This window comes from Verruconis gallopava (genome assembly GCF_000836295.1).
Source record: "Verruconis gallopava strain CBS 43764 unplaced genomic scaffold supercont1.1, whole genome shotgun sequence".
NCBI lineage: Eukaryota > Fungi > Ascomycota > Dothideomycetes > Venturiales > Sympoventuriaceae > Verruconis > Verruconis gallopava.
Genome location: NW_015622137.1, coordinates 307,806 through 328,219, shown reverse-complemented (window position 1 = coordinate 328,219; position 20,414 = coordinate 307,806). Strand labels below are relative to the sequence as shown.

The 20,414-nt window shown below is 49.8% G+C and overlaps 8 protein-coding genes across 10 annotated transcripts; 4 read left to right on the top strand and 4 right to left on the bottom strand.

The window, feature by feature from the left end:
• The first annotated feature begins 499 nt into the window (after window positions 1-499).
• Window positions 500-3,387, top strand: PV09_00127 (uncharacterized protein). Its single transcript, XM_016352811.1, has one exon. The coding sequence runs from the start codon at window positions 629-631 to the stop codon at window positions 3,287-3,289; it is 2,661 nt and encodes an 886-aa protein (XP_016219068.1). The 5' UTR covers window positions 500-628; the 3' UTR covers window positions 3,290-3,387.
• A 353-nt stretch (window positions 3,388-3,740) lies between these two features.
• PV09_00126 (uncharacterized protein) lies at window positions 3,741-4,903 on the top strand. Its single transcript, XM_016352810.1, has 2 exons — window positions 3,741-3,937; window positions 4,040-4,903. Exons 1-2 carry the CDS (start codon window positions 3,871-3,873, stop codon window positions 4,588-4,590), a joined length of 618 nt encoding a protein of 205 aa, XP_016219067.1. The 5' UTR covers window positions 3,741-3,870; the 3' UTR covers window positions 4,591-4,903.
• On the bottom strand, window positions 4,811-6,258 carry PV09_00125 (uncharacterized protein). Its single transcript, XM_016352809.1, has one exon. It carries the CDS (start codon window positions 6,178-6,180, stop codon window positions 5,125-5,127), a length of 1,056 nt encoding a protein of 351 aa, XP_016219066.1. The 5' UTR covers window positions 6,181-6,258; the 3' UTR covers window positions 4,811-5,124.
• A 2,988-nt stretch (window positions 6,259-9,246) lies between these two features.
• Window positions 9,247-10,864, bottom strand: PV09_00124. 2 transcript variants are annotated; one of them, XM_016352808.1, is made up of 3 exons: window positions 10,713-10,864; window positions 10,280-10,656; window positions 9,247-10,139 (listed from the first exon to the last, which is right to left on the bottom strand). In XM_016352808.1, exons 2-3 carry the CDS (start codon window positions 10,540-10,542, stop codon window positions 9,647-9,649), a joined length of 756 nt encoding a protein of 251 aa, XP_016219065.1. In that variant the 5' UTR covers window positions 10,543-10,656; window positions 10,713-10,864; the 3' UTR covers window positions 9,247-9,646. The 2 variants fall into 2 exon arrangements, with proteins under 2 accessions (XP_016219065.1, XP_016219064.1); XM_016352807.1 differs by having other exon boundaries at window positions 10,280-10,864.
• Window positions 10,865-11,030: 166 nt separating this feature from the next.
• On the top strand, window positions 11,031-13,268 carry PV09_00123 (uncharacterized protein). Its single transcript, XM_016352806.1, has 2 exons — window positions 11,031-11,109; window positions 11,208-13,268. The coding sequence occupies exon 2, from the start codon at window positions 12,085-12,087 to the stop codon at window positions 13,240-13,242; it is 1,158 nt and encodes a 385-aa protein (XP_016219063.1). The 5' UTR covers window positions 11,031-11,109; window positions 11,208-12,084; the 3' UTR covers window positions 13,243-13,268.
• On the bottom strand, window positions 11,572-16,576 carry PV09_00122. Of its 2 annotated transcripts, XM_016352805.1 has the most exons (3): window positions 16,357-16,576; window positions 13,293-16,305; window positions 11,572-13,238 (listed from the first exon to the last, which is right to left on the bottom strand). In XM_016352805.1, the coding sequence occupies exons 1-2, from the start codon at window positions 16,546-16,548 to the stop codon at window positions 13,303-13,305; spliced, it is 3,195 nt and encodes a 1,064-aa protein (XP_016219062.1). In that variant the 5' UTR covers window positions 16,549-16,576; the 3' UTR covers window positions 11,572-13,238; window positions 13,293-13,302. The 2 variants fall into 2 exon arrangements, with proteins under 2 accessions (XP_016219062.1, XP_016219061.1); XM_016352804.1 differs by having other exon boundaries at window positions 11,572-16,305.
• Window positions 16,577-16,698: 122 nt separating this feature from the next.
• PV09_00121 (uncharacterized protein) lies at window positions 16,699-18,124 on the top strand. The gene is made up of 2 exons (XM_016352803.1): window positions 16,699-16,758; window positions 16,957-18,124. The coding sequence occupies exon 2, from the start codon at window positions 16,978-16,980 to the stop codon at window positions 17,245-17,247; it is 270 nt and encodes an 89-aa protein (XP_016219060.1). The 5' UTR covers window positions 16,699-16,758; window positions 16,957-16,977; the 3' UTR covers window positions 17,248-18,124.
• PV09_00120 (uncharacterized protein) lies at window positions 18,046-19,934 on the bottom strand. Its single transcript, XM_016352802.1, has 2 exons — window positions 19,557-19,934; window positions 18,046-19,486 (listed from the first exon to the last, which is right to left on the bottom strand). Exons 1-2 carry the CDS (start codon window positions 19,629-19,631, stop codon window positions 18,146-18,148), a joined length of 1,416 nt encoding a protein of 471 aa, XP_016219059.1. The 5' UTR covers window positions 19,632-19,934; the 3' UTR covers window positions 18,046-18,145.
• Between the last annotated feature and the right edge of the window lie 480 nt (window positions 19,935-20,414).

Here is a 20,414-nt window from a genome sequence, read left to right as displayed (position 1 = left end):
CTCTCTAATAGCTCTCCCTTACTTTCCACTAGCTATTGATGGGCGGCACGAGTTCTGGACTCCAACCATTTGGATTCTGCGGCAAAATCTTGCATCACAAGCAGCGGGGATATGTTATTGGATAAAATCATCACCGTGCAGTCGCCCATTTGAACTTCTTGCGGTTCCTGAACAAAGCTGAAACGTCATAATCATGGTCGAAGCATGTTTCTGATAATGTTTGCGAGGACTTAACTGCTCCCGGAAACCCACGTTTGTGAGATGCGTTTATTAAGCTTTCTAGAGTAGGTCAGTAAGGATCTATGTTATGTTCTCTGGTGGCATATTTCCCGAGGTTCTGGCACTAGTTCGTGACCACGCATCGCCAAAGACTAAGTACATGGGTAACATATCTTCTCCATTTATCTGAACTACCTAATTAGGCAAGGCGTCCAACGTGATCTGGCGATCCCTTCGCGCGCATTGAACTTCCCAAGGGTCAAAGCAAACCACTTGTTACGAAGAAAACGCGTCGTAAAGCCGCAACTTAAAGCGAAATGATATTTTGAGCCTGATAGCAGCCGCATTGTCTTCCGCCACCGCCTCGCCGCTTGCGCGGTCATGTCGCGCCGTACTTGCTACCATTGCGATGTCTGGAGCAGGATCTCCACATGTCGCGGTGGCGCACACAACTGCCATCACGCCTCCGCAACGCAAGCGCAATTACGTTCCGAATTCGAGGTCGTCAGATTCACTTCCAGAATTGGATGAGATATTGCCCGCCAGGATCGATGCTCGCTTGAAGATGGGGTCAAGGGCATTGGCGCTGCCACAAAACGTATCGGCGGGGTTGCAGAGCACCGCGACGCTTTTGCCATACAACATTTTGAATAAACATCAGGATGAAGATAGAAGTAATAAAGCCTCCAGGGAATGCACAGGGAAGAAGGCGGAACCGAAGCTCGATGCAAAGTCAAAAGACTGCAATGTGACTAGCACGAAAAAGAGGAAAACAAAGGAGAAGGCCAATGCTGTATCTAGGAGATCCGTGAGCGAAAGAAAGAGAACACAGAGGAACCAAAACTCAGAAACTCATGGGATGACGGTTGGAAATCACCTGGATGAGTTAGAGCGAGTTGGGACTACAGGATCGGCTAAGTCCACAGCTAAACGCTTAGCAAGAACTGGATTAAGCCGGAAGCGAAGAAAATTAGAAGACAAAGAATCGAACATGAGTGAATTTGCTAAGAAAGTCAGTAACTGTCCCAAGGATGGGAAGGAAATACACACGATCGAGGATAAGGAGGCCGTCGACGACCATCAAATTCTTCTTTGCGCTGCTAAATCCCCAAAAGAAACGGAACACCGTCAAGGCGCAGAAGCAAACGGTGAGCAAGAGTATGTGGAAATGTTTCCAGCCGCAAATGACTCGCCAGTTAGGGGGAAGAAGATTGTGCAAGCATCCTCGCAACCTGATAAACCAGAAATTCCAACTTTTGACTTCTCGCTACTACATCAAACTTTTAGTTATGAAGATTCAAATTCTGTTTCGCCTCGCCCCAGGGTACAATCTACCACGGTCCCAACATCAAAACGAAACCTGGAGCTTATCCCAGACACGCGACCTGAAAACTTCACTATTATCATTGAGCAACCTGGACCTGATATCTTTGTGGCAGCGGAAAACGACGCATCAGCAGCAAAGGAAGCAATACCATCTCTTCCACGAAATGAAATCAGAAAACAGTCTCCGAAGAAGGGCGCGACGTCGATTACGGCTCGTTCCATTGCACGTTACGCTCAAGCAGAACATAGAAGTCTTGGAAACCCGGTTCTAATGTCGCCATATTTTGCTCCCATTTTCCACCCACCTGAAACAGAAACGAGTACCGAGCCAAGACGAGCTTCTTTGGCTGCTAACGCAGCGAAGCCTCGCAAGCGAAAATCGAATGCCAAAGGAGAAAACAAAGCTCAAAGGGAAAGAAGAAAGAAAACAGTTTCGAAAAGAAAGACAGTAGCTTTCATAGCACCTCCAAAGCTGATGTCGCCGAAGCAGCACGAAGCAAAACTAAAACGGCAAGATCTTCTCTTTGGCACTTCTAGTCAACTAAGACAAGACGGGTCGCCTCGATATATTCGTGAGGTGCAGAAGGCTCTTGAAGAATCGGCTATTGATTCTGAAATGCCGGAGGAGACAGGTTCGTCGCCAATACCGCTGCGGTCTACCGAGGCTGTCAGAAGGACGAGGCGAAAGATGTGGAACGAAAGCGCGAGTATCGATATAGATTCTGGATGGCGTAGCATTTCGGATATAATAGGCGACGGAAGTCCCCAATCAAGGTCTGCAGAACATAGCCAGCATATTGGCCCTGATGAGGCTAGGTCTAGCCAAAGCCTCTCGACTGGATTCATTTCTGATCAGGACGCTTCGCGAAGTATATCATTCCCAGAATCATCACCCATTACCTCCAATGGCTTCTGGCTAAGCAGGTCCACGACCTCGTTATTAGGTTCACGGCCTACAAGCGTCAAGACCTTTCCTGCCATAATCAACATCTCTTCGAGCCCAAGGAGTTCTGTATCTCCGCCCAGAATGGCTCTCATGTCGATGTCAACGAACACAAAATCTCCAACAAAAAAGTCACAGGATGAGAAGGCCGGACCTGACCGCAAAGCTCGTCTCAGCAAAGATGCCCAAATCGAGCACCATAACAACTCGGCAAAGTCCCTGGCTGGACCTGGAAAAGACGTTGCGGCATCTAATCGAACGACACGAACACCTAAAAAGAGAGGTCGTCCACCAAAGATTCGCGTCGCTCGAGATGACGAGCATGGTTTCCAGCACATTGATGACATAGAGGATTCCGAGCCGGACCTTACGCCTTCTCCACCACGAAGGTGTGGTTCGGTCAATTGTAACAACAATCGGCCATTACCCCTCACCACTCCCGCTACCACAGAAAAGGAAGCAAATACCAGACGTGCTAACACAGTTATTTTGAATGCACAACATGCTCGTTGGCCGCAGGTGCGAGCGAAGCTCTTTCCCGAGATCACAGCTGTAATCAAGTCCGCACCACCTACGGGTAATATCAAGAAGCCAAGCTGGCATGAGAAGATGCTCCTTTACGATCCGATCGTGCTTGAAGACTTGACAGAGTGGTTGAACGGTCAGGGTCTTAGAGTGGAGGGTAAGGACGGTGAGTTGGTCGAAATATCGTGTTGGATGGTGCAATCTTGGTGTGAAATGAACAGCGTCTGCTGTCTATGGAGAGAGGGTCTCAGAGGTGGAGTCAGGGTAAAATACTAGTCGCAAATACACGTTTGATGTTACGTCAATATCGTTCACTCCTAATATTTCTTTTGGATGGATATATGTCGTTGCGGTGTTGCACTGTCCGTTTGTTGTCACTCCATTCTGAAGTAGTCTAGATAAACCCTTTTCAGCCACGGCTCATGGATACGAACTTGAGCGTATATCTATGTGTTCTACGTAAATACGTCCAAGTTTTCTATATCCTGTGTGCATTGAGTGGCCGGCGCATCAGCGGCAGGAACTGGTCTACACCGATTTTTCCATCGTTCTCTTCAGGCTACCTGGACGATGTCAAAATAGTTGGCAGCTCCAACGAGCTTAGTATCACTTCTACAGGTAGGTTCCCACTGTAATTGTGGAGCCTTAGCCACTACAGCCAAAGCGCAGCGCAACAAAGTAACTGCGCTGGCCCCGCCTTCTTTGACCCCACATTGGAATTTATCACGTGAAATCATGTCAGAATGCTGTAAGTGTTTCTTTTATATTCCTCTTTTGAAATCAGTTGAGAAAACGCTTGGGAACTCACGCTGTTGAATTGACTCGCCTGAAATAAGAGTTTCGTATTTGGACGCATCATGCCTTCCGCTCTTATTCTGATCACCGACGGCAGCGAGGAGATCGAGTTCGTAACGCCGTATGATGGTAAGAACGCAGCCCCGTCTTGTCCTGCTTGTCAATTTTCGGATCAAAGAGCATCTCATTGCCCCTCAGACCAGCACCGTTCCATGATCTGACCTGACGTAGTCTTGACCCGCGCTGGTTTCAAAGTCACGTCGCTCGGCATCAATCTCAAGAACGATTTCGTCACATGCACACGAAACGTGCGCATCATCCCAGACACCACGACTCCGCCTGAATCGCCTGAGCATGACATTCTCATCCTTCCCGGTGGTGGTCCCGGCGCAAAGACCTTCTGCCAGTCGGACGTTGCTCAGCGGCTTATCCGATCCTATCGTGACGCTGGCAAGTACGTCGCGTTCATTTGCGCGGCGACGACCGCGCTTGTAGCTAGCGTTAAAGGCGCCGGGAAGACTGAAGGTTTAGAAAGTACGAAAGCCGTGAAAGTAACCAGTCATCCCAGTGTGAAGAATGAAATTGTGAACGCAGGGTGGGACTACGCTCCTGACAACGAAAGGGTAGTAGTGGATGGTAAGGTGATCACAAGTCGAGGACCTGGCACTGCTATGGGGTTCAGCCTCAAAATTGTCGAAGTCATGCTGGGCAAGGAGAAATGCAAGGAGGTTGCTGAGCCGATGATTGTAGCACCAGACCTTTTGGCAAGGCTGCTCGGATAATACAACGTGAGCTACGTACAAAATACCTTCTGTGACATAGCGAGAGTGCTGGAAGAAAAGTTGTGTGGTCATTGAATTTGAATTCAGATGTCAAAAACCAGTCAGACTGCTGAATATGGCAGTGATAACGGGCTTTTTCTAGGTCACTCCTTGATATTCATGTCCGGCAGCAAAACTCTACCGCGACGCTTGCAAGCGCAACATCTGCACAAGATGATGGACCTCACTCTTGAGTTTCACCGTCGTCATCCTTTATTGTAATATCGATTCCCGTGCATTGCTTGCACAATGGTGAGAGAAACGGCAAGATAGGCATTTCAATTGCAAAAGAGTTTGCCACCTTTCGATTTGACCTGTGCTGTGAATATTTGTATGGATACTAAAAAAGCAATCTTTTCCGTCATGTCGATCCAGTGAGATTTTCTCCGAATCATGTTCAAACCTTTTTCGAGGAGCTTTTGAACTGTCAAGACGCCCACCAGCACTAAGCCATGTCTGAAAACCAGAAGATCCATTCATAAAGAAGGCGATCCATTAGCGCATGCTCAAGCCGCTTAGGAGGAAATGATCAAATTCCGTGCGGCGTAGCGCTAGCAGAGAATCACGAGCGTGTGCTGTGCCTGCCTGCGAAAAATACTGGTTGAGTTCAATCTCAACAGGCAGCCTGTCGCCGTTGTCGTCGACCGAATTCTTGCTGATGACCGCAACCTGAAGATCCATGAGCTTTTGAAACATAAAGCTACGACTGGCTTCCGTATCCTCTGTGTCATGGTAGTCAATCTTGACATTTTGGAGCTCAGGGCATGCCTGAAGTAGGTTGATCATGAGCTGGATGCGTTCGCCAAAGTAGTAGTTGAAAAAAAACATTTGGTCCCTCTCGAGCTTTTGATCCGGTGGCGTCGATTTCGCTCTCAGCCATTCGCTGTCCCATGTAATGACAAGGTTGACTTTACGAATTTGTTCGAGAGGTGAGTAAGGAGTCCTAATGAGTAAGTCGATTGTTTCTTGGAAGAATGAGAAGTGTTGGAAGCCCTTGTTGACATCGATGACGAGGACGGCACGCTTGCGGTAGAAACTGCGTGCCTCGTCGTGAATCTGCTTGCACGTCCCAAGAAGTCCTATTGGCGGCGGGCAATGGCTGAGCTGTAATATTGGTAAGATGTGACGATACTTGGTATTGCGTCCATTGTCGCTTCGAGAATTTGGGTACGGAAGCACTTCAGTGTCATCGAAGTCGCTGACATCGTCAGAACTGTTTGTTTCATTGCCTCCGCCATCTTCATGCAAGCTCTCTTCTTCATCAATCGAATCGCTCAGAGCGTCATTATCTTCCCACCCCTCCTGGCCGTCTTCGTCCACTTCGTCCTCGTTGCCAATATTTGCCTCGTCTAGATGAGGATCGTCTGTGACAATGGCTACTCCACTCACCGGAAGAACGACTTCTGTGGGCGGTAAACGGGGGATGTCAGTGTCAATTTTCTCAAAAAACTCTTTCAGTATAAGATGTGAGCCGGTGGGGCGCACACTTGCCCAGTCATAAATGTTTTGACGGATCTCAAGGGGCAGGGAGAGAATGAGACAGCTAGTCATGGCTGAATGTAGTGAATATGAGAACTTTGCTTAAAGTTCGATGTTTAGTCTTGGACCACTCTCGTCAAGTGGTCAATGGATAGCCGAATGAGGGCGTTCCGTAGTGTGTAAGTCGACCAGCCTGAGTCTGTAATGACAACGTGAGCTGGCAATTTTCCACGGCAAGATATAGAGCAGAAGTGGTAGTGTCTTTTGAAAAAACTGAGGGTTTGGTATTCTGGAGGAACATGTACTTTTTGAGATCAGGCTGTGTTGCCTAAAGTTGGAGACCGTAATGGAAAGGCACACTTGCAGCCTTGTGCTTGACTGGAAACCTCAACAAAAAAGGGTTTACACTGTATATAACTATTTCTCTTTTTGAGACAATTTACGAGCATTTGAATAGTTTGAAGAATTTCAAAGGCGCAAGAGCTTGATTCTTCCTTGAAGGTCGTCATTGACTTTTATCAGGCATTGCTTTCATTGTTTTGATTGACTCCAATCAGCAAACACGATATCGGTACCCATCAAACGTAAATTTCCGACTATGCTGCCTTATTTTAATAAATAAAAAAAAAAGAGAGAGAGAGAGATTGAAGCATTCAAATTCAATTCAACGATCCAACACCTCGAAGCTTCTGCAACTCCCAAATGGGCTTGCTAGGGCACAATCGTTTGACAGCGTCTTCTCAGACCGCACGGAAACTTCCGCGGAAACTGGTATTGGGTATCTAGATGAGCATCTCGAAATATAAACGCCAGCCAGGTACCAATTGAACAAATCACTTTAGGACGAAGATGCGCCGCCCACAGGAGGCGTCTCCCAGTGCCGCAACATCTGATTAAGTGCATAATTCCACTCGCTCGAAAACGCCGCCGAAAGGGCATCTATACCTTCCTGGGATGGAGATTGACCGCCCCACATTGCTGGCAAAGCAGCTTGCTGTTTAGCGTACCACGATATAAGATTGCTGCGACTATGTTAATGGATCAGGATTGAAGGATGATACTGATTAACCAACTCGCTCTGGACCTTGGTCAAAACCAGCCAGCAATAATTCCAGCTCCTATTACTGTTCGGATCAGCAAGTACCCGTCGTTTGGCTTCATCCAAGCAATCAGAGCTGCGAAACGTTAGCTTCGTTTCGCCCGATGCAGAGATTCAACGAACCTGAACGGATAGTTTTTGGTCAAGCTTCGAAGCTCGGTAAGCAGCATGTGGGAATTCACGTAATATTGCCCTTAGAAAAGCGTTAGAGATCGTTGGCAAGGCTTCTCACGGTAGGTCATACATGCTGCAGTCATGGGCTCTGTAAGATCCGAGGTCCCCATTGTTGCAAATACCCGTTCAATACGCCGTAGCTCAGACAGAGTGTTGATGCTATGCGTCCTAAGCGAGGTTATCATCTTTTGTTTCTCAGCCTGGTTTCAGTCTGCGGTTAGGAGGAAAGAAACGAATGCGAGGATATTCCGGAACTGTCCAGCTTCTTGGGCATATTTTGTGCGAACCTACCTCGTTCAAAATGACCGGTTGTGCCATGATGGAAAGGAGTGATTTCTGAGACCTTAAAGATGGCCAAGGATTCGGGTAAAGATTTAGGTAAAGGCTGCGTCTCCCCAGGAATCGAGATGATAATTGAGTATCTTTGTAGGCACGTTTGAAAGTACTTGAAATTTGTTTCTTTAGGGATATCCTCAAGCAAAAATGGATGAAATTTTCTTTAGACCGTTCACCTCAGCTAGCATTCGCCGGCTTATATAGCGCTTGCCAAGTCAATTCTTCCCTTCGAGTAGCCATTTTGAGAAAGTAGGCTACGCAATGATACACAGCGGTGCTAAAAATTCTGTCATTGGCAGCAACATCCCGAGTGCTCGTGGCTGGCTGCGCAGTGACTCCGGATGGGAAGCACACTAGGCTTTTGCCACACTGCTCTTCTGTGGCCAAGCTTCGGTTGCTGGATGGTCAGACCCGGAAGTCGATTTCTACAGTCTCCTCAGATAGAACCGGATGTCATCGATTCATGGGGCAGCGAATAGTTTCAAAGAACGAGGGGAAATCAGACGGGCTTAGCGTACGGCCGGGAGGATAGATCAGTTCCGACGAAGTTGTGAATGCTCGGGAAACGATTGTCAAGGGGTTGAACAGAAGAAGCGAACAAGATCGAAGGAGACCGAGAGCGTAAGCACGCAGACCAGATGAAGAAGCAGCTTGTAAGACGAATTCTGGCCTTGTCGGAAGGCAACGTATGGGTCCCAATTGGATGATGGCGATGCGAATCTGCGACGCAACAATAGAGCAGGCACGGGCTTGCTACTGGACAAGTGGCATGGAACGCAGTCTACGAGAAGGAGTAAGCTCTGTTATTGCAGCAGCGCATTTCAGATTTACGAAGTCAGAGGTGAGAAGCCACCTTGGATTTCGACGAAGGGATTGATGTTACGAGGCATCGGTGGATGAGAGGCGTGCCGTGGGCCTGGACCACTTCGCGATAATCGCTTCGATTGGAGATTCAGCCCTACGAACGAGCCATGTCGTGCCTTACCGCTCCTTGTTCCGTTTGCAGACATTAGGGGAGTGGGTTGAATTGTTCGTCGAGAAGGCGTGGGCTTCCACGCGGGTTGTGGAGGTGAGGGAGGCTCAGACGCTTGCGTCCTGTCAGATTCCGCGTTCAAAGCCCTTCGGCAGGATTCATTTCAGGTAGGGCTTAGTTCTCGCATCTGGTAAACTGGTATTTGGGAGTTTTGATTCGTCGTTATTTGCTGACATCAACTTGGCTACACGCTTCGTTCACTTGCCGTCGGAGCAAAGTCAAGTCCGTGTGCTTGTGCCTCAGATGATCATTACTGTACTGCGGTAGTATCGAATGCGGCCATTGCGTCGAATCTTCGGTCAACCCGAGCGCTCACCGATCTTGCATCGTTGGATCACTCTTTTCCGGCCCATGAACGTGGGGAGAGACATACTTTGGTATGATTCGCGGCTTTCGTCTTTGCCGCTGGGCGAAAAATGCGGAGCTCAATGGCGAACTTACGTGCAGACTTCACCACTTTTCCATCATTCATGCAGGCATGATCTACCATCGTATCCACTCTTTTACGTCTAGACTAGTCAAGAGCACAAGGTATGCGCAAGGTTTGAATACCTAGGTTTTCGTCTGCGCATATATCCTCCAATGGTGCCACGGGCACAGCTCAAGTTTTGGGGAACGTCTGCTTCTGCAGCCATTACGAACGCTCATCTAGTCTCTACGAGACAAGGGATCATATAAAAAGGCCTTGTTCAGATTCCAACGCATTCTTGCTCCCAATATCACGTGTATACGAAACTACATATACCGCGAACTAGCTGTGCAACATGTCGTAGATGCTCTACAGCCGATTGCGAGGAACCAAAGGTGCGGGTCAAACCCAATCTCTGATCTCAATTGAGGAACGGCTATTCTGCTAGGTGGAATGGTACGCATCGCGCAGAAGACCGCAAGGTCCATCAGCTTTGCACCTTGACACTCTCGGCATACAGCCTTTGCAGCACAGAGTTCTCCAAGATTCTTCCTTTCTCGACTCCTTCACCTTGCAATTCCTGGCCATCGCTAAGCGCAAGGTCCACCAGAACTTTCCCAAGCTCATTGGTTGGCGACACATATTTCGGCATCAAGCGCAAGAGAGGACGCAGTGCGGGCACTAGCTTCTCCGCGAATGGTTTCCTGCGGTCCTTTAATGCCTCCTCGATCTCGGAGTGATGGCTAGGATCCACAAAGCATGGCCTGGCGCTGTAGACTTTCAGGGTTGGCAATTTAGTTTGAAGATCTAGGAGTTGAAGCTCTGCGCTGCCCTTGATTTTCCCGAACGGCTGTGTAAACATGCCGGGATTCGTGCTGGCCCCGTAGCCAGAGACATATACGAATTTGAAGTTGTCCGAAAGCGACGCGAATGCTTTGGCCGCGCAAAGAGGATAGTCTATTGTGATCTTTAAATATTCACTAGCGCAATGGTCAGCAAAGATCGTGATTGTTGAACGGCGACAAGATCTGGACCGTTTGAAACTGTTTCGACCATTCTGATCTTCAGTTTCGGTTTTAACACGACATTGAAAGTGACGCGCTGTTAGGAAATCACCTACTCTCGTGGTACTTGAGTGATTGAGATGCCTTGCGCCCAGATCACGCCGTCAGCGCCTTTGAGGTTCTCTAGCAACTCACTGTCATAGCTGGTAAATGACTTCAGGATCACAGTTTCAAAGCGAGGGTTATCCTTGATTATAGGAACCTCTCTTCTACTGAGCACTGTTACTTTGGACACTTCGGACGTGGGCCGCTCGATCAAGTTGACGAGGACAGCGGATCCAACAAGTCCTGTGGCACCCGTCAGAATAAGGTGGGCCATCGATTCGAGATTCCTGCAGATGTAGACAAACTGCTTCGCGTTCTTGCCCAGCAGTTGTTGAAAAACAAGCTCTTTTCGCTTTCTGGCAGACTTCCAATCGGTGAAATATGTAAGCTGAGAATACAGGGGGGTGTAAGCTGGGTGAATTTGTCCTAAGGGTGCGTGCTTACGTCTTAGACGCAGCGACTCTTGCTATGAACACAAGTTGCCTCCTTCTAGGTAAGCAATCTTTTAAGATCACTCTCACCTTGAGATGAGACCATCTGTTGTTTTTGGAAGTGTCACCAGAGCATCTGAGCTGGGCACGCAACCAGAATATACATCTGTCTTTCCCATAGCTAGCTGTTCTGGGCTAGACAAGCATTAGACCTGCCACTTCATTTGCCAGATGTCAATGTCTGTGCGGAAGATCACGGGAACGATGAATGGTGCATAAGTGAGATCGTAAACCTGCTTAGTTCATTCTATGCTGTCTTGACTGATTGATTGTCTGATTGTTGCCCTGTCCCCTACCCCTGGCTCTCCTCTCTTATCTAGCCAGCGTTTACTTATGTCACGTGATACTTGGTATGTGCTTAGACTGACACCAGACATATCGCTTAGTTTCAGCCTTGCGTTGGCTGAATGGCAACTTTTCACTTCCTCTAACATAATTTTTTGCTCAGTTCCCGACTCCTTTGAGACGCTAGTTCTTTGGGTATACAGAGACTACTCTGCAGAATGTGTCGATTAGCTCTGGATTGGAGCGAACCAGGCAGACTCCATGAGCGCCAATCTAGCAAACATCGCCTGCCATTAATACTTGTCCAAGATTCGACGTTCTAGAAGGGATTTCACAGCACGTATGCAGGATTCGATCCCGGATATCTCGCAGATCGAGGCTGGTAATTGCTTGCACAGACATATATCCGGATGGAGAGGGTGGATCACTTCATCTAGAGGAAGGTCCGCAGTCCAATTTCGCATGCCAAACCCGATCAATTTTTGAGCACACAGAGACAATTAGCAAAGGCAGAAAGAAGAATGACGCGATTACATTCGGTCTGTATCCGTGATGTTTCCCATGGCTGAACGTCGCTACGGTCTCATCTCCTTCAAAATCCCCGCTTCGAAATTCAAGCCTGTTCTTTTGCTTGTGCAGAATAGTGTCGCCACATTATTGTCATCTAACCTACGGCACAATTCTAGCAATGGTTGAGGGCTGTGATTTAGTATATGCGCCTATGATTGGATCTGAAACGGGTAGTGAAAGATCAGAGGCGAGCCTTCATCAATCTGCACGATATTTGCGTCAGAGCATCTTAACTCCATAATCTCCGGATTCGTGGCAGAAATGCAGAAAATCGACCACCTGCAACAACACCGCTAAAGATGGAAGATCGCAGAGATAGCTGCTGCTCCCGCACAGTCTCAGAATCGAAGAGTAGTCCCAAATCCCATGGTTCGCCTTCAGCACGCTTAAACATTCACCCGGAAGATGGCGTGCCGAAGGACGATGCCGAAACCGCTCTCCTCATCATCGCTGGACACGGCTGAGCGAGCATGCTGATGAACTATTTTAAGAGTGCAGGTTCTGTAAAACCCTGTTCGCACCTCAAATACTTTGGAATTTTGCCTCACTTCAGAATGACGACCGATTCGAAGATCAAGGTTGCAGTCCTTGACGATTATCAGAACCTCTCCAAGTCATACTTCTCCGCCGTCGCGCCCGACAGGCTCGAGTTCACCTATTTCCCCAATACTCTCCATCCCAAGCACAGTGAAAGCGACCATGCCGCGCTCGTAGAGCTTCTCAAGCCCTTCCCAGTCATATCCTCGATGCGCGAACGCACGCCTTTTCCGGCTTCGATCCTCAAAGCGCTTCCAAATCTCAAACTGCTTCTAACCACGGGCAAGCGCAATCTCGCCATCGATTTAGCCGCAGCTTCAGAGATGGGAATTGTCGTTGCGGGCACGGACGCGAAGCACAGCATTCCGCCCTCAAAGTTCAATCGCATCAGACCCGACAGCACCACCACCCATTGCTGGGCCATGATTTTGGGCCTGTCCAGACACATTGCGAGAGACGACAGGAATGTAAAACAAGGAGGCTGGCAAGGCAATACGCTGGCCGTCGCTCTGCCGGGAAAAACGTTGGCTCTGTGTGGGCTCGGCAGGTTGGGCACAGCAGTAGGCCGTATCGCTGTGATGGGCTTTGGCATGCGTGTGATTTGCTGGTCAAGCAGCTTAACGCAGGAGAAGGCCGATGAACAAGCAAGGAGTGTAGGGCTGGAACCTGGGGAATTCGAAGTCGTGTCGAAGGAAGAGTTATTCAAGCAAGCAGATGTCCTGAGCGTGCACTACGTGCTCTCTGATCGCTCCAGGGGCATTGTGGGCAAGAAGGAGTTGGAGCTGATGAAGCCGGAAGGGTTGCTGGTAAATACGTCACGAGGGCCGCTTGTCGACAACGACGCACTGTATGATATTTTGGTGCAAGGGAAGATCGCAGGAGCAGCGCTAGATGTGTTTGATATGGAGCCTCTACCTCTAGATAGTAGGTGGAGGACCACGCGATGGGGAGAGGATGGACGAGCCGAGCTGCTGCTGACGCCTCACATGGGGTACGGAGAGACTGAGACTATTAAAGGCTTCTATAAAGAAAGTGCCGAGAATCTTGCTCGATGGTTGAGAGGCGAAAAGCCGACTATCCAGCTCAACTGAATCAAAATTAATCGTTGTGCTTTCTGTTTCTTGGTATTAATACGACTTGCCAATGCTACCTTATTCCTCTCTGTATAGAAGACGCAGTGGCCTCAAAATAGTATCAGGATAGTAAGGCACCACCGCGTCAATTTCTGCCTCCCAGATATCGCCAAACTGAAGCAGATTTCCGTCAGCGTCCTGTGGTCTGATCTTCATGTTCACACCCGTTTCAATCCAAGCCGCTAAATTGTTGGCCTGCTTCGTTGTAGTGAGAGATTGTGCCTGTCGTAATACCACAACCTGGATCGTCTTAGGCAAAGGGTACTCGTTGAAGTAGTGGGCACGGAAGAACCAGTGCGAAATCCAGTGGCGAACGGAGCGTTGCTTCGAGGTGGCGATGAGACGCTCGCGAGGATGGAGACGCTCGATGATTTTTTCTATTTGCGAACGTGAGTAGGGGAGGTAGTCCTCCCGTTTCGAATTTATGAGGCTGGAATGCCCAGAAAGAGCCTCCTCGCGGAGCGCAGCTTCGACCTGCCAATGGACAACCATGTCCCCATAACGTCGGAGGGGACTGGTAGCTTTGACGTACGCGTCCAATCCAAGGTTTGGATGTGGACTAACCGTAGTCATCATCATGCCCTTCCCAGCCTGCTGTAAGAATCGGAAACCTGCCCCGATAGTTATGTGGCCGTGCTGCTCAATTGAGGGCAAGATTGTCGCGGCATATGCTTCATGGTACGATGGACCTCCCGGTTCGCTCTGCATAGTTCTATACATGATCGGAATGCCTCGCTGCTCACACCACTTGGCAAAAGACTCGCCTGCGAGCAGCATCATCTCCGTCACGAGGATGTCGGAGCCGCAGCTCATGTCGCTGAATGGATTACGAAACTTGCGGGGATATATGGCTATAATAGGATCACCCTCTGTTCGGATACCTATAGCTCGGTGTGGGTATGTGTCTGGTAGTCCTGGCTTATTTGCGCGGGAGTGAACGGATATCGAAGGTTGACTGAACGCATAGTTGAAGCCGCCATTTTGTTGTCGAAGTGCAAAGCGCGCTTGTGCGATTTTGTAAATCAGCTTCAAATCATCTTTATGCTCGAGAGGAATTTCGGGTGCATGACGTTGACAGGAGGCTGGCAGGTCTCCGCCAATCACCAGAGGCTCCATTTCTTTCGTCTCATTGACCTCGAGATCAAGTATCGCTGGTAGTTGTTTGTAATCCAAGTGGACCACCTTGCCTAATTTTCCGTGCTCGATCTTCACATCCAAGACATTGCCATGTTCATCCACAAGAGTGCTCACCGTTAGACAAGGTCGACCCGACGTCAAGCTGAACATGTCATCTGTCAGCCATGATGGCAACAAGGGAATAGTGCGCTCTGGCGAATAAAATGTTTCGGTTAGGTGGGCAGCCATCCGAGCGAAAGTACTGTCTCTAGATATGAATGCCGTAGGGTTGGCAACATGGACATGTATCCATACTCTGGAGTCCGTACCCGTGATCCTGGAGACAGAGATCGCGTCGTCAATTTCATGAGCTCCTGCATCGTCAATGGCAAATGCGACCGTGCCATTCAGATCTTTACGGAGATCTGCGAAGCTGTCCTGCAAATCCACGTTGCTTGCCTTCATCTGGCTCAGCGTCGAAGCAAGCTGCTGAAGTGGTTTCGAGTGCTGCGAGTTTGGGAGTAAGAGGTTTACGTCGTAAAGAGTGAGATCATCATAGGGAGCGAAGACACCGATCTCGAGGAGAAATGAATATATGGCTCGTTTTCCAAGCTCCACATCATACGGGGGCTCGCTGTACATGCCAGTGCCTCGAAGAATGAGTGGTATCAGTGAATTCAAAGGCTCATCATGTTCAATGATGCATTGAACGCTAGCGTATTCTAGCACGCGAATGAGTACACGCTCGCTCTCGGTAAATTTGACTGTGGGTTTGAAACGGATAGTACCCTCTGGGGAATTGATAGGAAATCGTTCGCTAGAGGGGCCGACAGCACCATAATCGACATATTTGGCCGACCTATGCTTACGAGACTCGATGATCGCCTCTCTGGCCTTGCGAACGAAGCCTTGGACGATTCTGACGCCAATTGTGAGCTTTGCATGACCGAGTCTTGTCTTCTCAGACGTCTCATTCATAATTCTGCTGATCTCCCACTCCTGATATTCTCTAAGCCATTGCACAGCCTTGGCCACGTACTTCAGCTGCTTTTTTGATCGTATCTGAAAAACGCCCGTGGTTCTGTGGCTTCTACGATCAATGCCAAAAGCCAATCTCGCCGTAAGCAGTGCCTTTCGGACAGCATACATCGCCGGCATTCGAGGTGCGCTGGAGTCTTTGCCGATCAATCGGTCTGTGACACGGTCCAGAGTGCCGAAACGAAGATCGGTAGGATGAGCAAGCAAATCGTGCGCATTGTCCAACACAGAAGCGTGCTTCCGGTACACCTCCTCACTCTGTCTACTAAAGTCGTTCAACGCTGTGACCACAGGTGCTGTGATGGTTCTCGGCACGCTTGGATCGAGAATATGGGTTTGCCCAAGCACTTCTTCTATGACCTCGGCGTCCGGCAAGTAAGGCACGATTGGCTCAACGAGCTTCTTGTCGAGGAATCCGGGTACAGAAAATCGGATACTCGACTCTACCACAGCCAACCACTTCCCGCGCATTGTGATGAGTTGGATCTGTTGTGAAGACAGCCTGCGAACGAAAACACAAATTGTTGGTGGGGCATGGGCACGGCTTGACTCGATCTCGACCAAGTCTCCCATCTGTAAAAACATACCGCCATACTCAGATATTGCTTGATCGTATAGCGACGGTGGTAGATCTTCAGCGTCATTGTCCCTGTCTGAATCTGCCGACATCCCTTCTTTGGGTTCGCCGTATGTATCTGCGACCACGTTCCTTACGCCAAAAGCTTTGTCGAGTCCAAGCAGATCGCTCATGGGGTTCCCGTTCTCCTCTTGCCATCTTGCTAATCGTTGTCTAATCGGGAGTACGACATCGGTAGGTACGCCACTGGCTGGATTGGAATCTTTGGCTGTTTCGAGCTCCTGTCTTCTCTATGCTCTGTGTTACTACTATGATGACCAATGATACAAAGGTTCTCTTACCACTCCGCCATGATGAAATGCTCGAACATGGTTTCTATGGCTTCGCCCTGTTGACAGCCTCAGAGCATATCGAGGTAAGCGACCGTGCGATATATGGCCCGCCGCTGCTATACTCCGCACGTTTGCTATACACTCCCAGCACAACCGGGTATATATGGAAGTATGCCTCACTTGGGCAGTTTTCGAGGGCATGGCAAGATGCTTGCGATGTCAATGGCCAGTTGTGCTGGATGGGAACTTTTTCTTTTAACACGGAGGCCGAAAGGGGAAATGTCGCCGCAGAGCTTTGGCCAAGACCTGGGCTTTTCTTAACGCCGTTGAAAATTCACGCTCCATTCAATTCTTCATGGTTCCCCACTAGGTTCAGGCTTGCGAGCGTCCTTGTTGTCTGCAGCATTTCAGGTACGTCTAGAGCACTCGACGCAATCTTTAGACCATCAAAGTCTCGATGATGAACGGAAAAATTGCATGTATTATCCGAGACGTCGACTAGTCTTCGTCGCGGCGGAAAAATGTCTCATCCAGTCTGACACGATCTTGATCCTCGATCCTAAATCATACTCATGTTTTGCGAATTGTATGCTGACGATATGTAAGCAGTTTCAAAGTCTCTCAAGAAGCATGGCGACCCCAGAGGCAGACTTTAAGATTCTGTACTTCGCCGCCGCATCGTCGTTTACCAAGAAGCAAGCGGAAATGTTGCCGGCGCCCCTCCGACTCTCTGATCTATTCGCTGAACTTGACAAGAGGTATCCTGGTATCAAGGATAAGGTCCTTGATAGCTGTGCCGTAACCGTCAATCTAGAGTACGTGGACGTCGTAGAGGAGGGGTCGGTGATGATCAAGGGCGGAGACGAGGTCGGAATCATCCCCCCCGTAAGCTCCGGGTGAGGAAAAAGCACCCTCACGATCTGGCAAGTTTGTTTCGATCTCAAACGCCAACTCCGCGATCCTGGTACCTTCGAGCGTTTTCACCCTGAAGCTGCCGACTCGAATCTCACGTCCGAGGCTTGTTTGTGGCAGCGCGATGGATATCCGCAGGATATCGCACATGTCTTGACCCGCGGCGTGCCTTATAGATATTCTGCACCGTCGCCGTGTTCGGAGTCGTGCAAGGACGTGCAGCTCGCGATCCAGCAGGTTGACCGCCGGAAGCAGTGCGCTACCCTTTGTGCTGGGAATGCTTCCAAGTCTCGACAGCGTGCATGGCTTTCAGGCCAATCATATGTCTACAGAGTGTCCATTCTCTCGTTCACTTCTAACAAGGCTTACGCGGACCTTCATGTGCGTGGTGGTGCGCTCGTCGGTTCTCGCGTAGTCACCGCCTCGCATTACGGGGTGCTGGCAATCCAACTATTTAAATACGCTGTTCATGCAGAGATTGCAGACTATAACGGCAGCTCGCAGTTTAGCTTGTATCGATTCATCACAATTGCCCTGTTGCAACCGTCTGTCTCTGGAGCTAAGAGAAGGCTGTGGCCAAACAAGCTGCCACCAACTAGTGATTGTACCCTGATGTCTCCTTTTCAGAGACCAAATACTCTCCGAAGTTTGCCGATGCATCAGAATCCCGGCATAGGGTTATGTCCAAATTCTGGACTGCGTAAGGGCACAGAACTCGATGGTTCCCATGTAAATGGTCCTACAATGTCTCTTTTATCTTACTCTCGGAAGAATCAGGTCGCGAGATTTGAAAGAATGGATTTGTAGATTACTACTATTTCCTCATGTATAAGATCAATACATTAAATCAGACCGTATGCAATCGTCAGATATTTGTGGCGTTGGCTTAAGCCTTTGCCTGCGCAACACTTGTTGGTGGACTGGCCTGCAGCTTCTTCTTGCTCACAACTCTTAGGCCGCCGACGGCCAAGATCAAGGCTTCGAGGCCAAGGATAACGCCGAGCGTCACCATTGCTCCAATGACGCCGGCAACGGCCTTTGAAATGCCACCGCTGCTGCCACCCGTTCCAGAGGCCGTGCTCGAACTGCCGTTCACCTCAGTCGCGTAAGCCGCGCATGTTCCCGTCGTGTTCCCACAGACCTTGCACCAATCCTCCGTCGTGCCAACTGAGAACTGGCCCATCTTCTCCGCGAACGTGTTCCAGGGGATGACGAGGTCGGAGCCGCCAAACAACGGGAAGGGAGTGGGGTCCACGCTGGTTGCGCTGGTTCCGTTGTGGAAAAGGAAGCGAACGAACAGTTCGTCGGCCGAGGGCATTGTGCTGCTGGTGCCGTTGGCAAAGAGCTCGAACACCATGGTGGACGCGTAGTCGTTGACGCCGTAGAAATCCTCGCTTGCGGCAGTCAGGTTGGAAAGACCGAAGAAGGACAAGAAAGTCCCGTATGCGCCAAACTGGATACCCAGCTTCTGCTTGCCACCGCTAGTGATGGTGCCGTTCAGGTAGTCGACAATCTCGGCTGCGAGCTGCATGCCGGCGATAGCGCGAGTGTTGTCAGAGGCATTGTAAGCGAGGCCGAACTCGTGGTGATCGGCTAGCGTGCGCAGCTGGAACAGGGTGCTGTTATCAAGTAGGTTTGAAGAAGGGATGGTCTGGTTGTGGATTTCGGCCACGTTGATGTAGTCGAAGATGGTGTAGGCATTCTTGAAGTTGATATTGGCCGCCGAGAACGTGCTGTTAATGACGGGGGTAAGTCGTTTGTAGAAATCGCTGGTGCTCGAGAGCAGAGATTGGTACTGCGCAGAGAGGAAGTAGTTGTTGCTGCTCTTTACTGCGTTACCGCAGCCGGTAGCATCCTGAAGCCAGCCGTTGTCCTCACTGCCGCTTCCTGAGCTGGCCAGATTGATTGGGATGATCTGGTAGCCACCCATGGGGGCATCTATGGTGGTGCCGTTCCTCAAAGTCTGGTTTGTCTCATACGGCGGATACAAGCCCTGCAAGAAACCATTCGCAGACGACTGGAGAACGTTGTCCTGCGGGGCAGAAACAGCGATCTGGGAGAGTTTGACGATATCGGTGTTGATGCCAGCGATTTTCAAGCTCGCCTCGGACGCGATGTACCTAGAACGATAGTACTGGCCACGCTGGTAGACTTCCTGGTAGCCGAGCTGGGTGAGATTGGCGGGAGGAAGAATCTTCGGAGTGCGGTCGCCATGGCGAGAGAAGATCTAGCTCATGAAAATCAGTTTCTCTGCTTTTTTTCTCTCATGTATTGAACAGGAAAGACAGCGTTCATACGTAAACTCCGTACACAGTCTCTTGTGCGACGGCAAGTGGGAGCGCAGACAGCGCATACAGCGTCTTGGAGAGCATTGCTTCCTACCGAGATCAACGCGACACTGGCCGACCTCTTTTCAGTGTGTGAAGTACGCAGCAGAGCTCAACGGCGCAACAGGGCGGAATCAAGTTCGGCCGGACGACAGAGGCGTTATAAGAAACCTAGCTCTTTGGAAAATAAGATCTTATCTGAGTGGGTCTAAAGCGGAAAGCAAAACCACGTCCGAGAATTGTCCAGCGTCCCAGGCCCGCGGAGAATGGCACGGAAGATATAGTAAGCCCGTAGAATGATGCCAGATGCAGCAGTATCTTTTCTGCCCAATGCACCTCTGCCCAGAGCGGGGAGGGGTGGCTCGGAAAGCTCTGACTGATTTTGATCAGATCAGACCGTCGACCGGTCCCCACCACCGGGGCCATTCGACGGTGCCATGGCGCTTCCGTTATCGCAAAGCTGGTCGCCTTTGTCCTCGAAGGTTTGCTTGCATGGAGTTAGAGGCCATTGGCCAATCGCACTGCGCCGACGGGGGGTTGAAGTGCAGTTGTATCGGCAGGTCTAGCTCGTAGATCCTGGCCCGCACCGCGTTGATCCCGCGAGGGGTGAATTGCCTTACGTTTTTTAATTCGCACTAAAGGTCCTCTCGTGCTTGACGTAGAGATGAGGTCCAGAAGAGGTTCGGATCGGAGCGAGATTGACGTCGGTGCTCGCCGTGCGAGGAGCATTGTTGGATCCAAAAGTTGGCCCAAGCTTCCTTCGAGCCACTTGGGTCAACTTCAGTTCCGAAGTCGCGTATGAGGGGCAAAGCGGCGTGGGCACGTGAC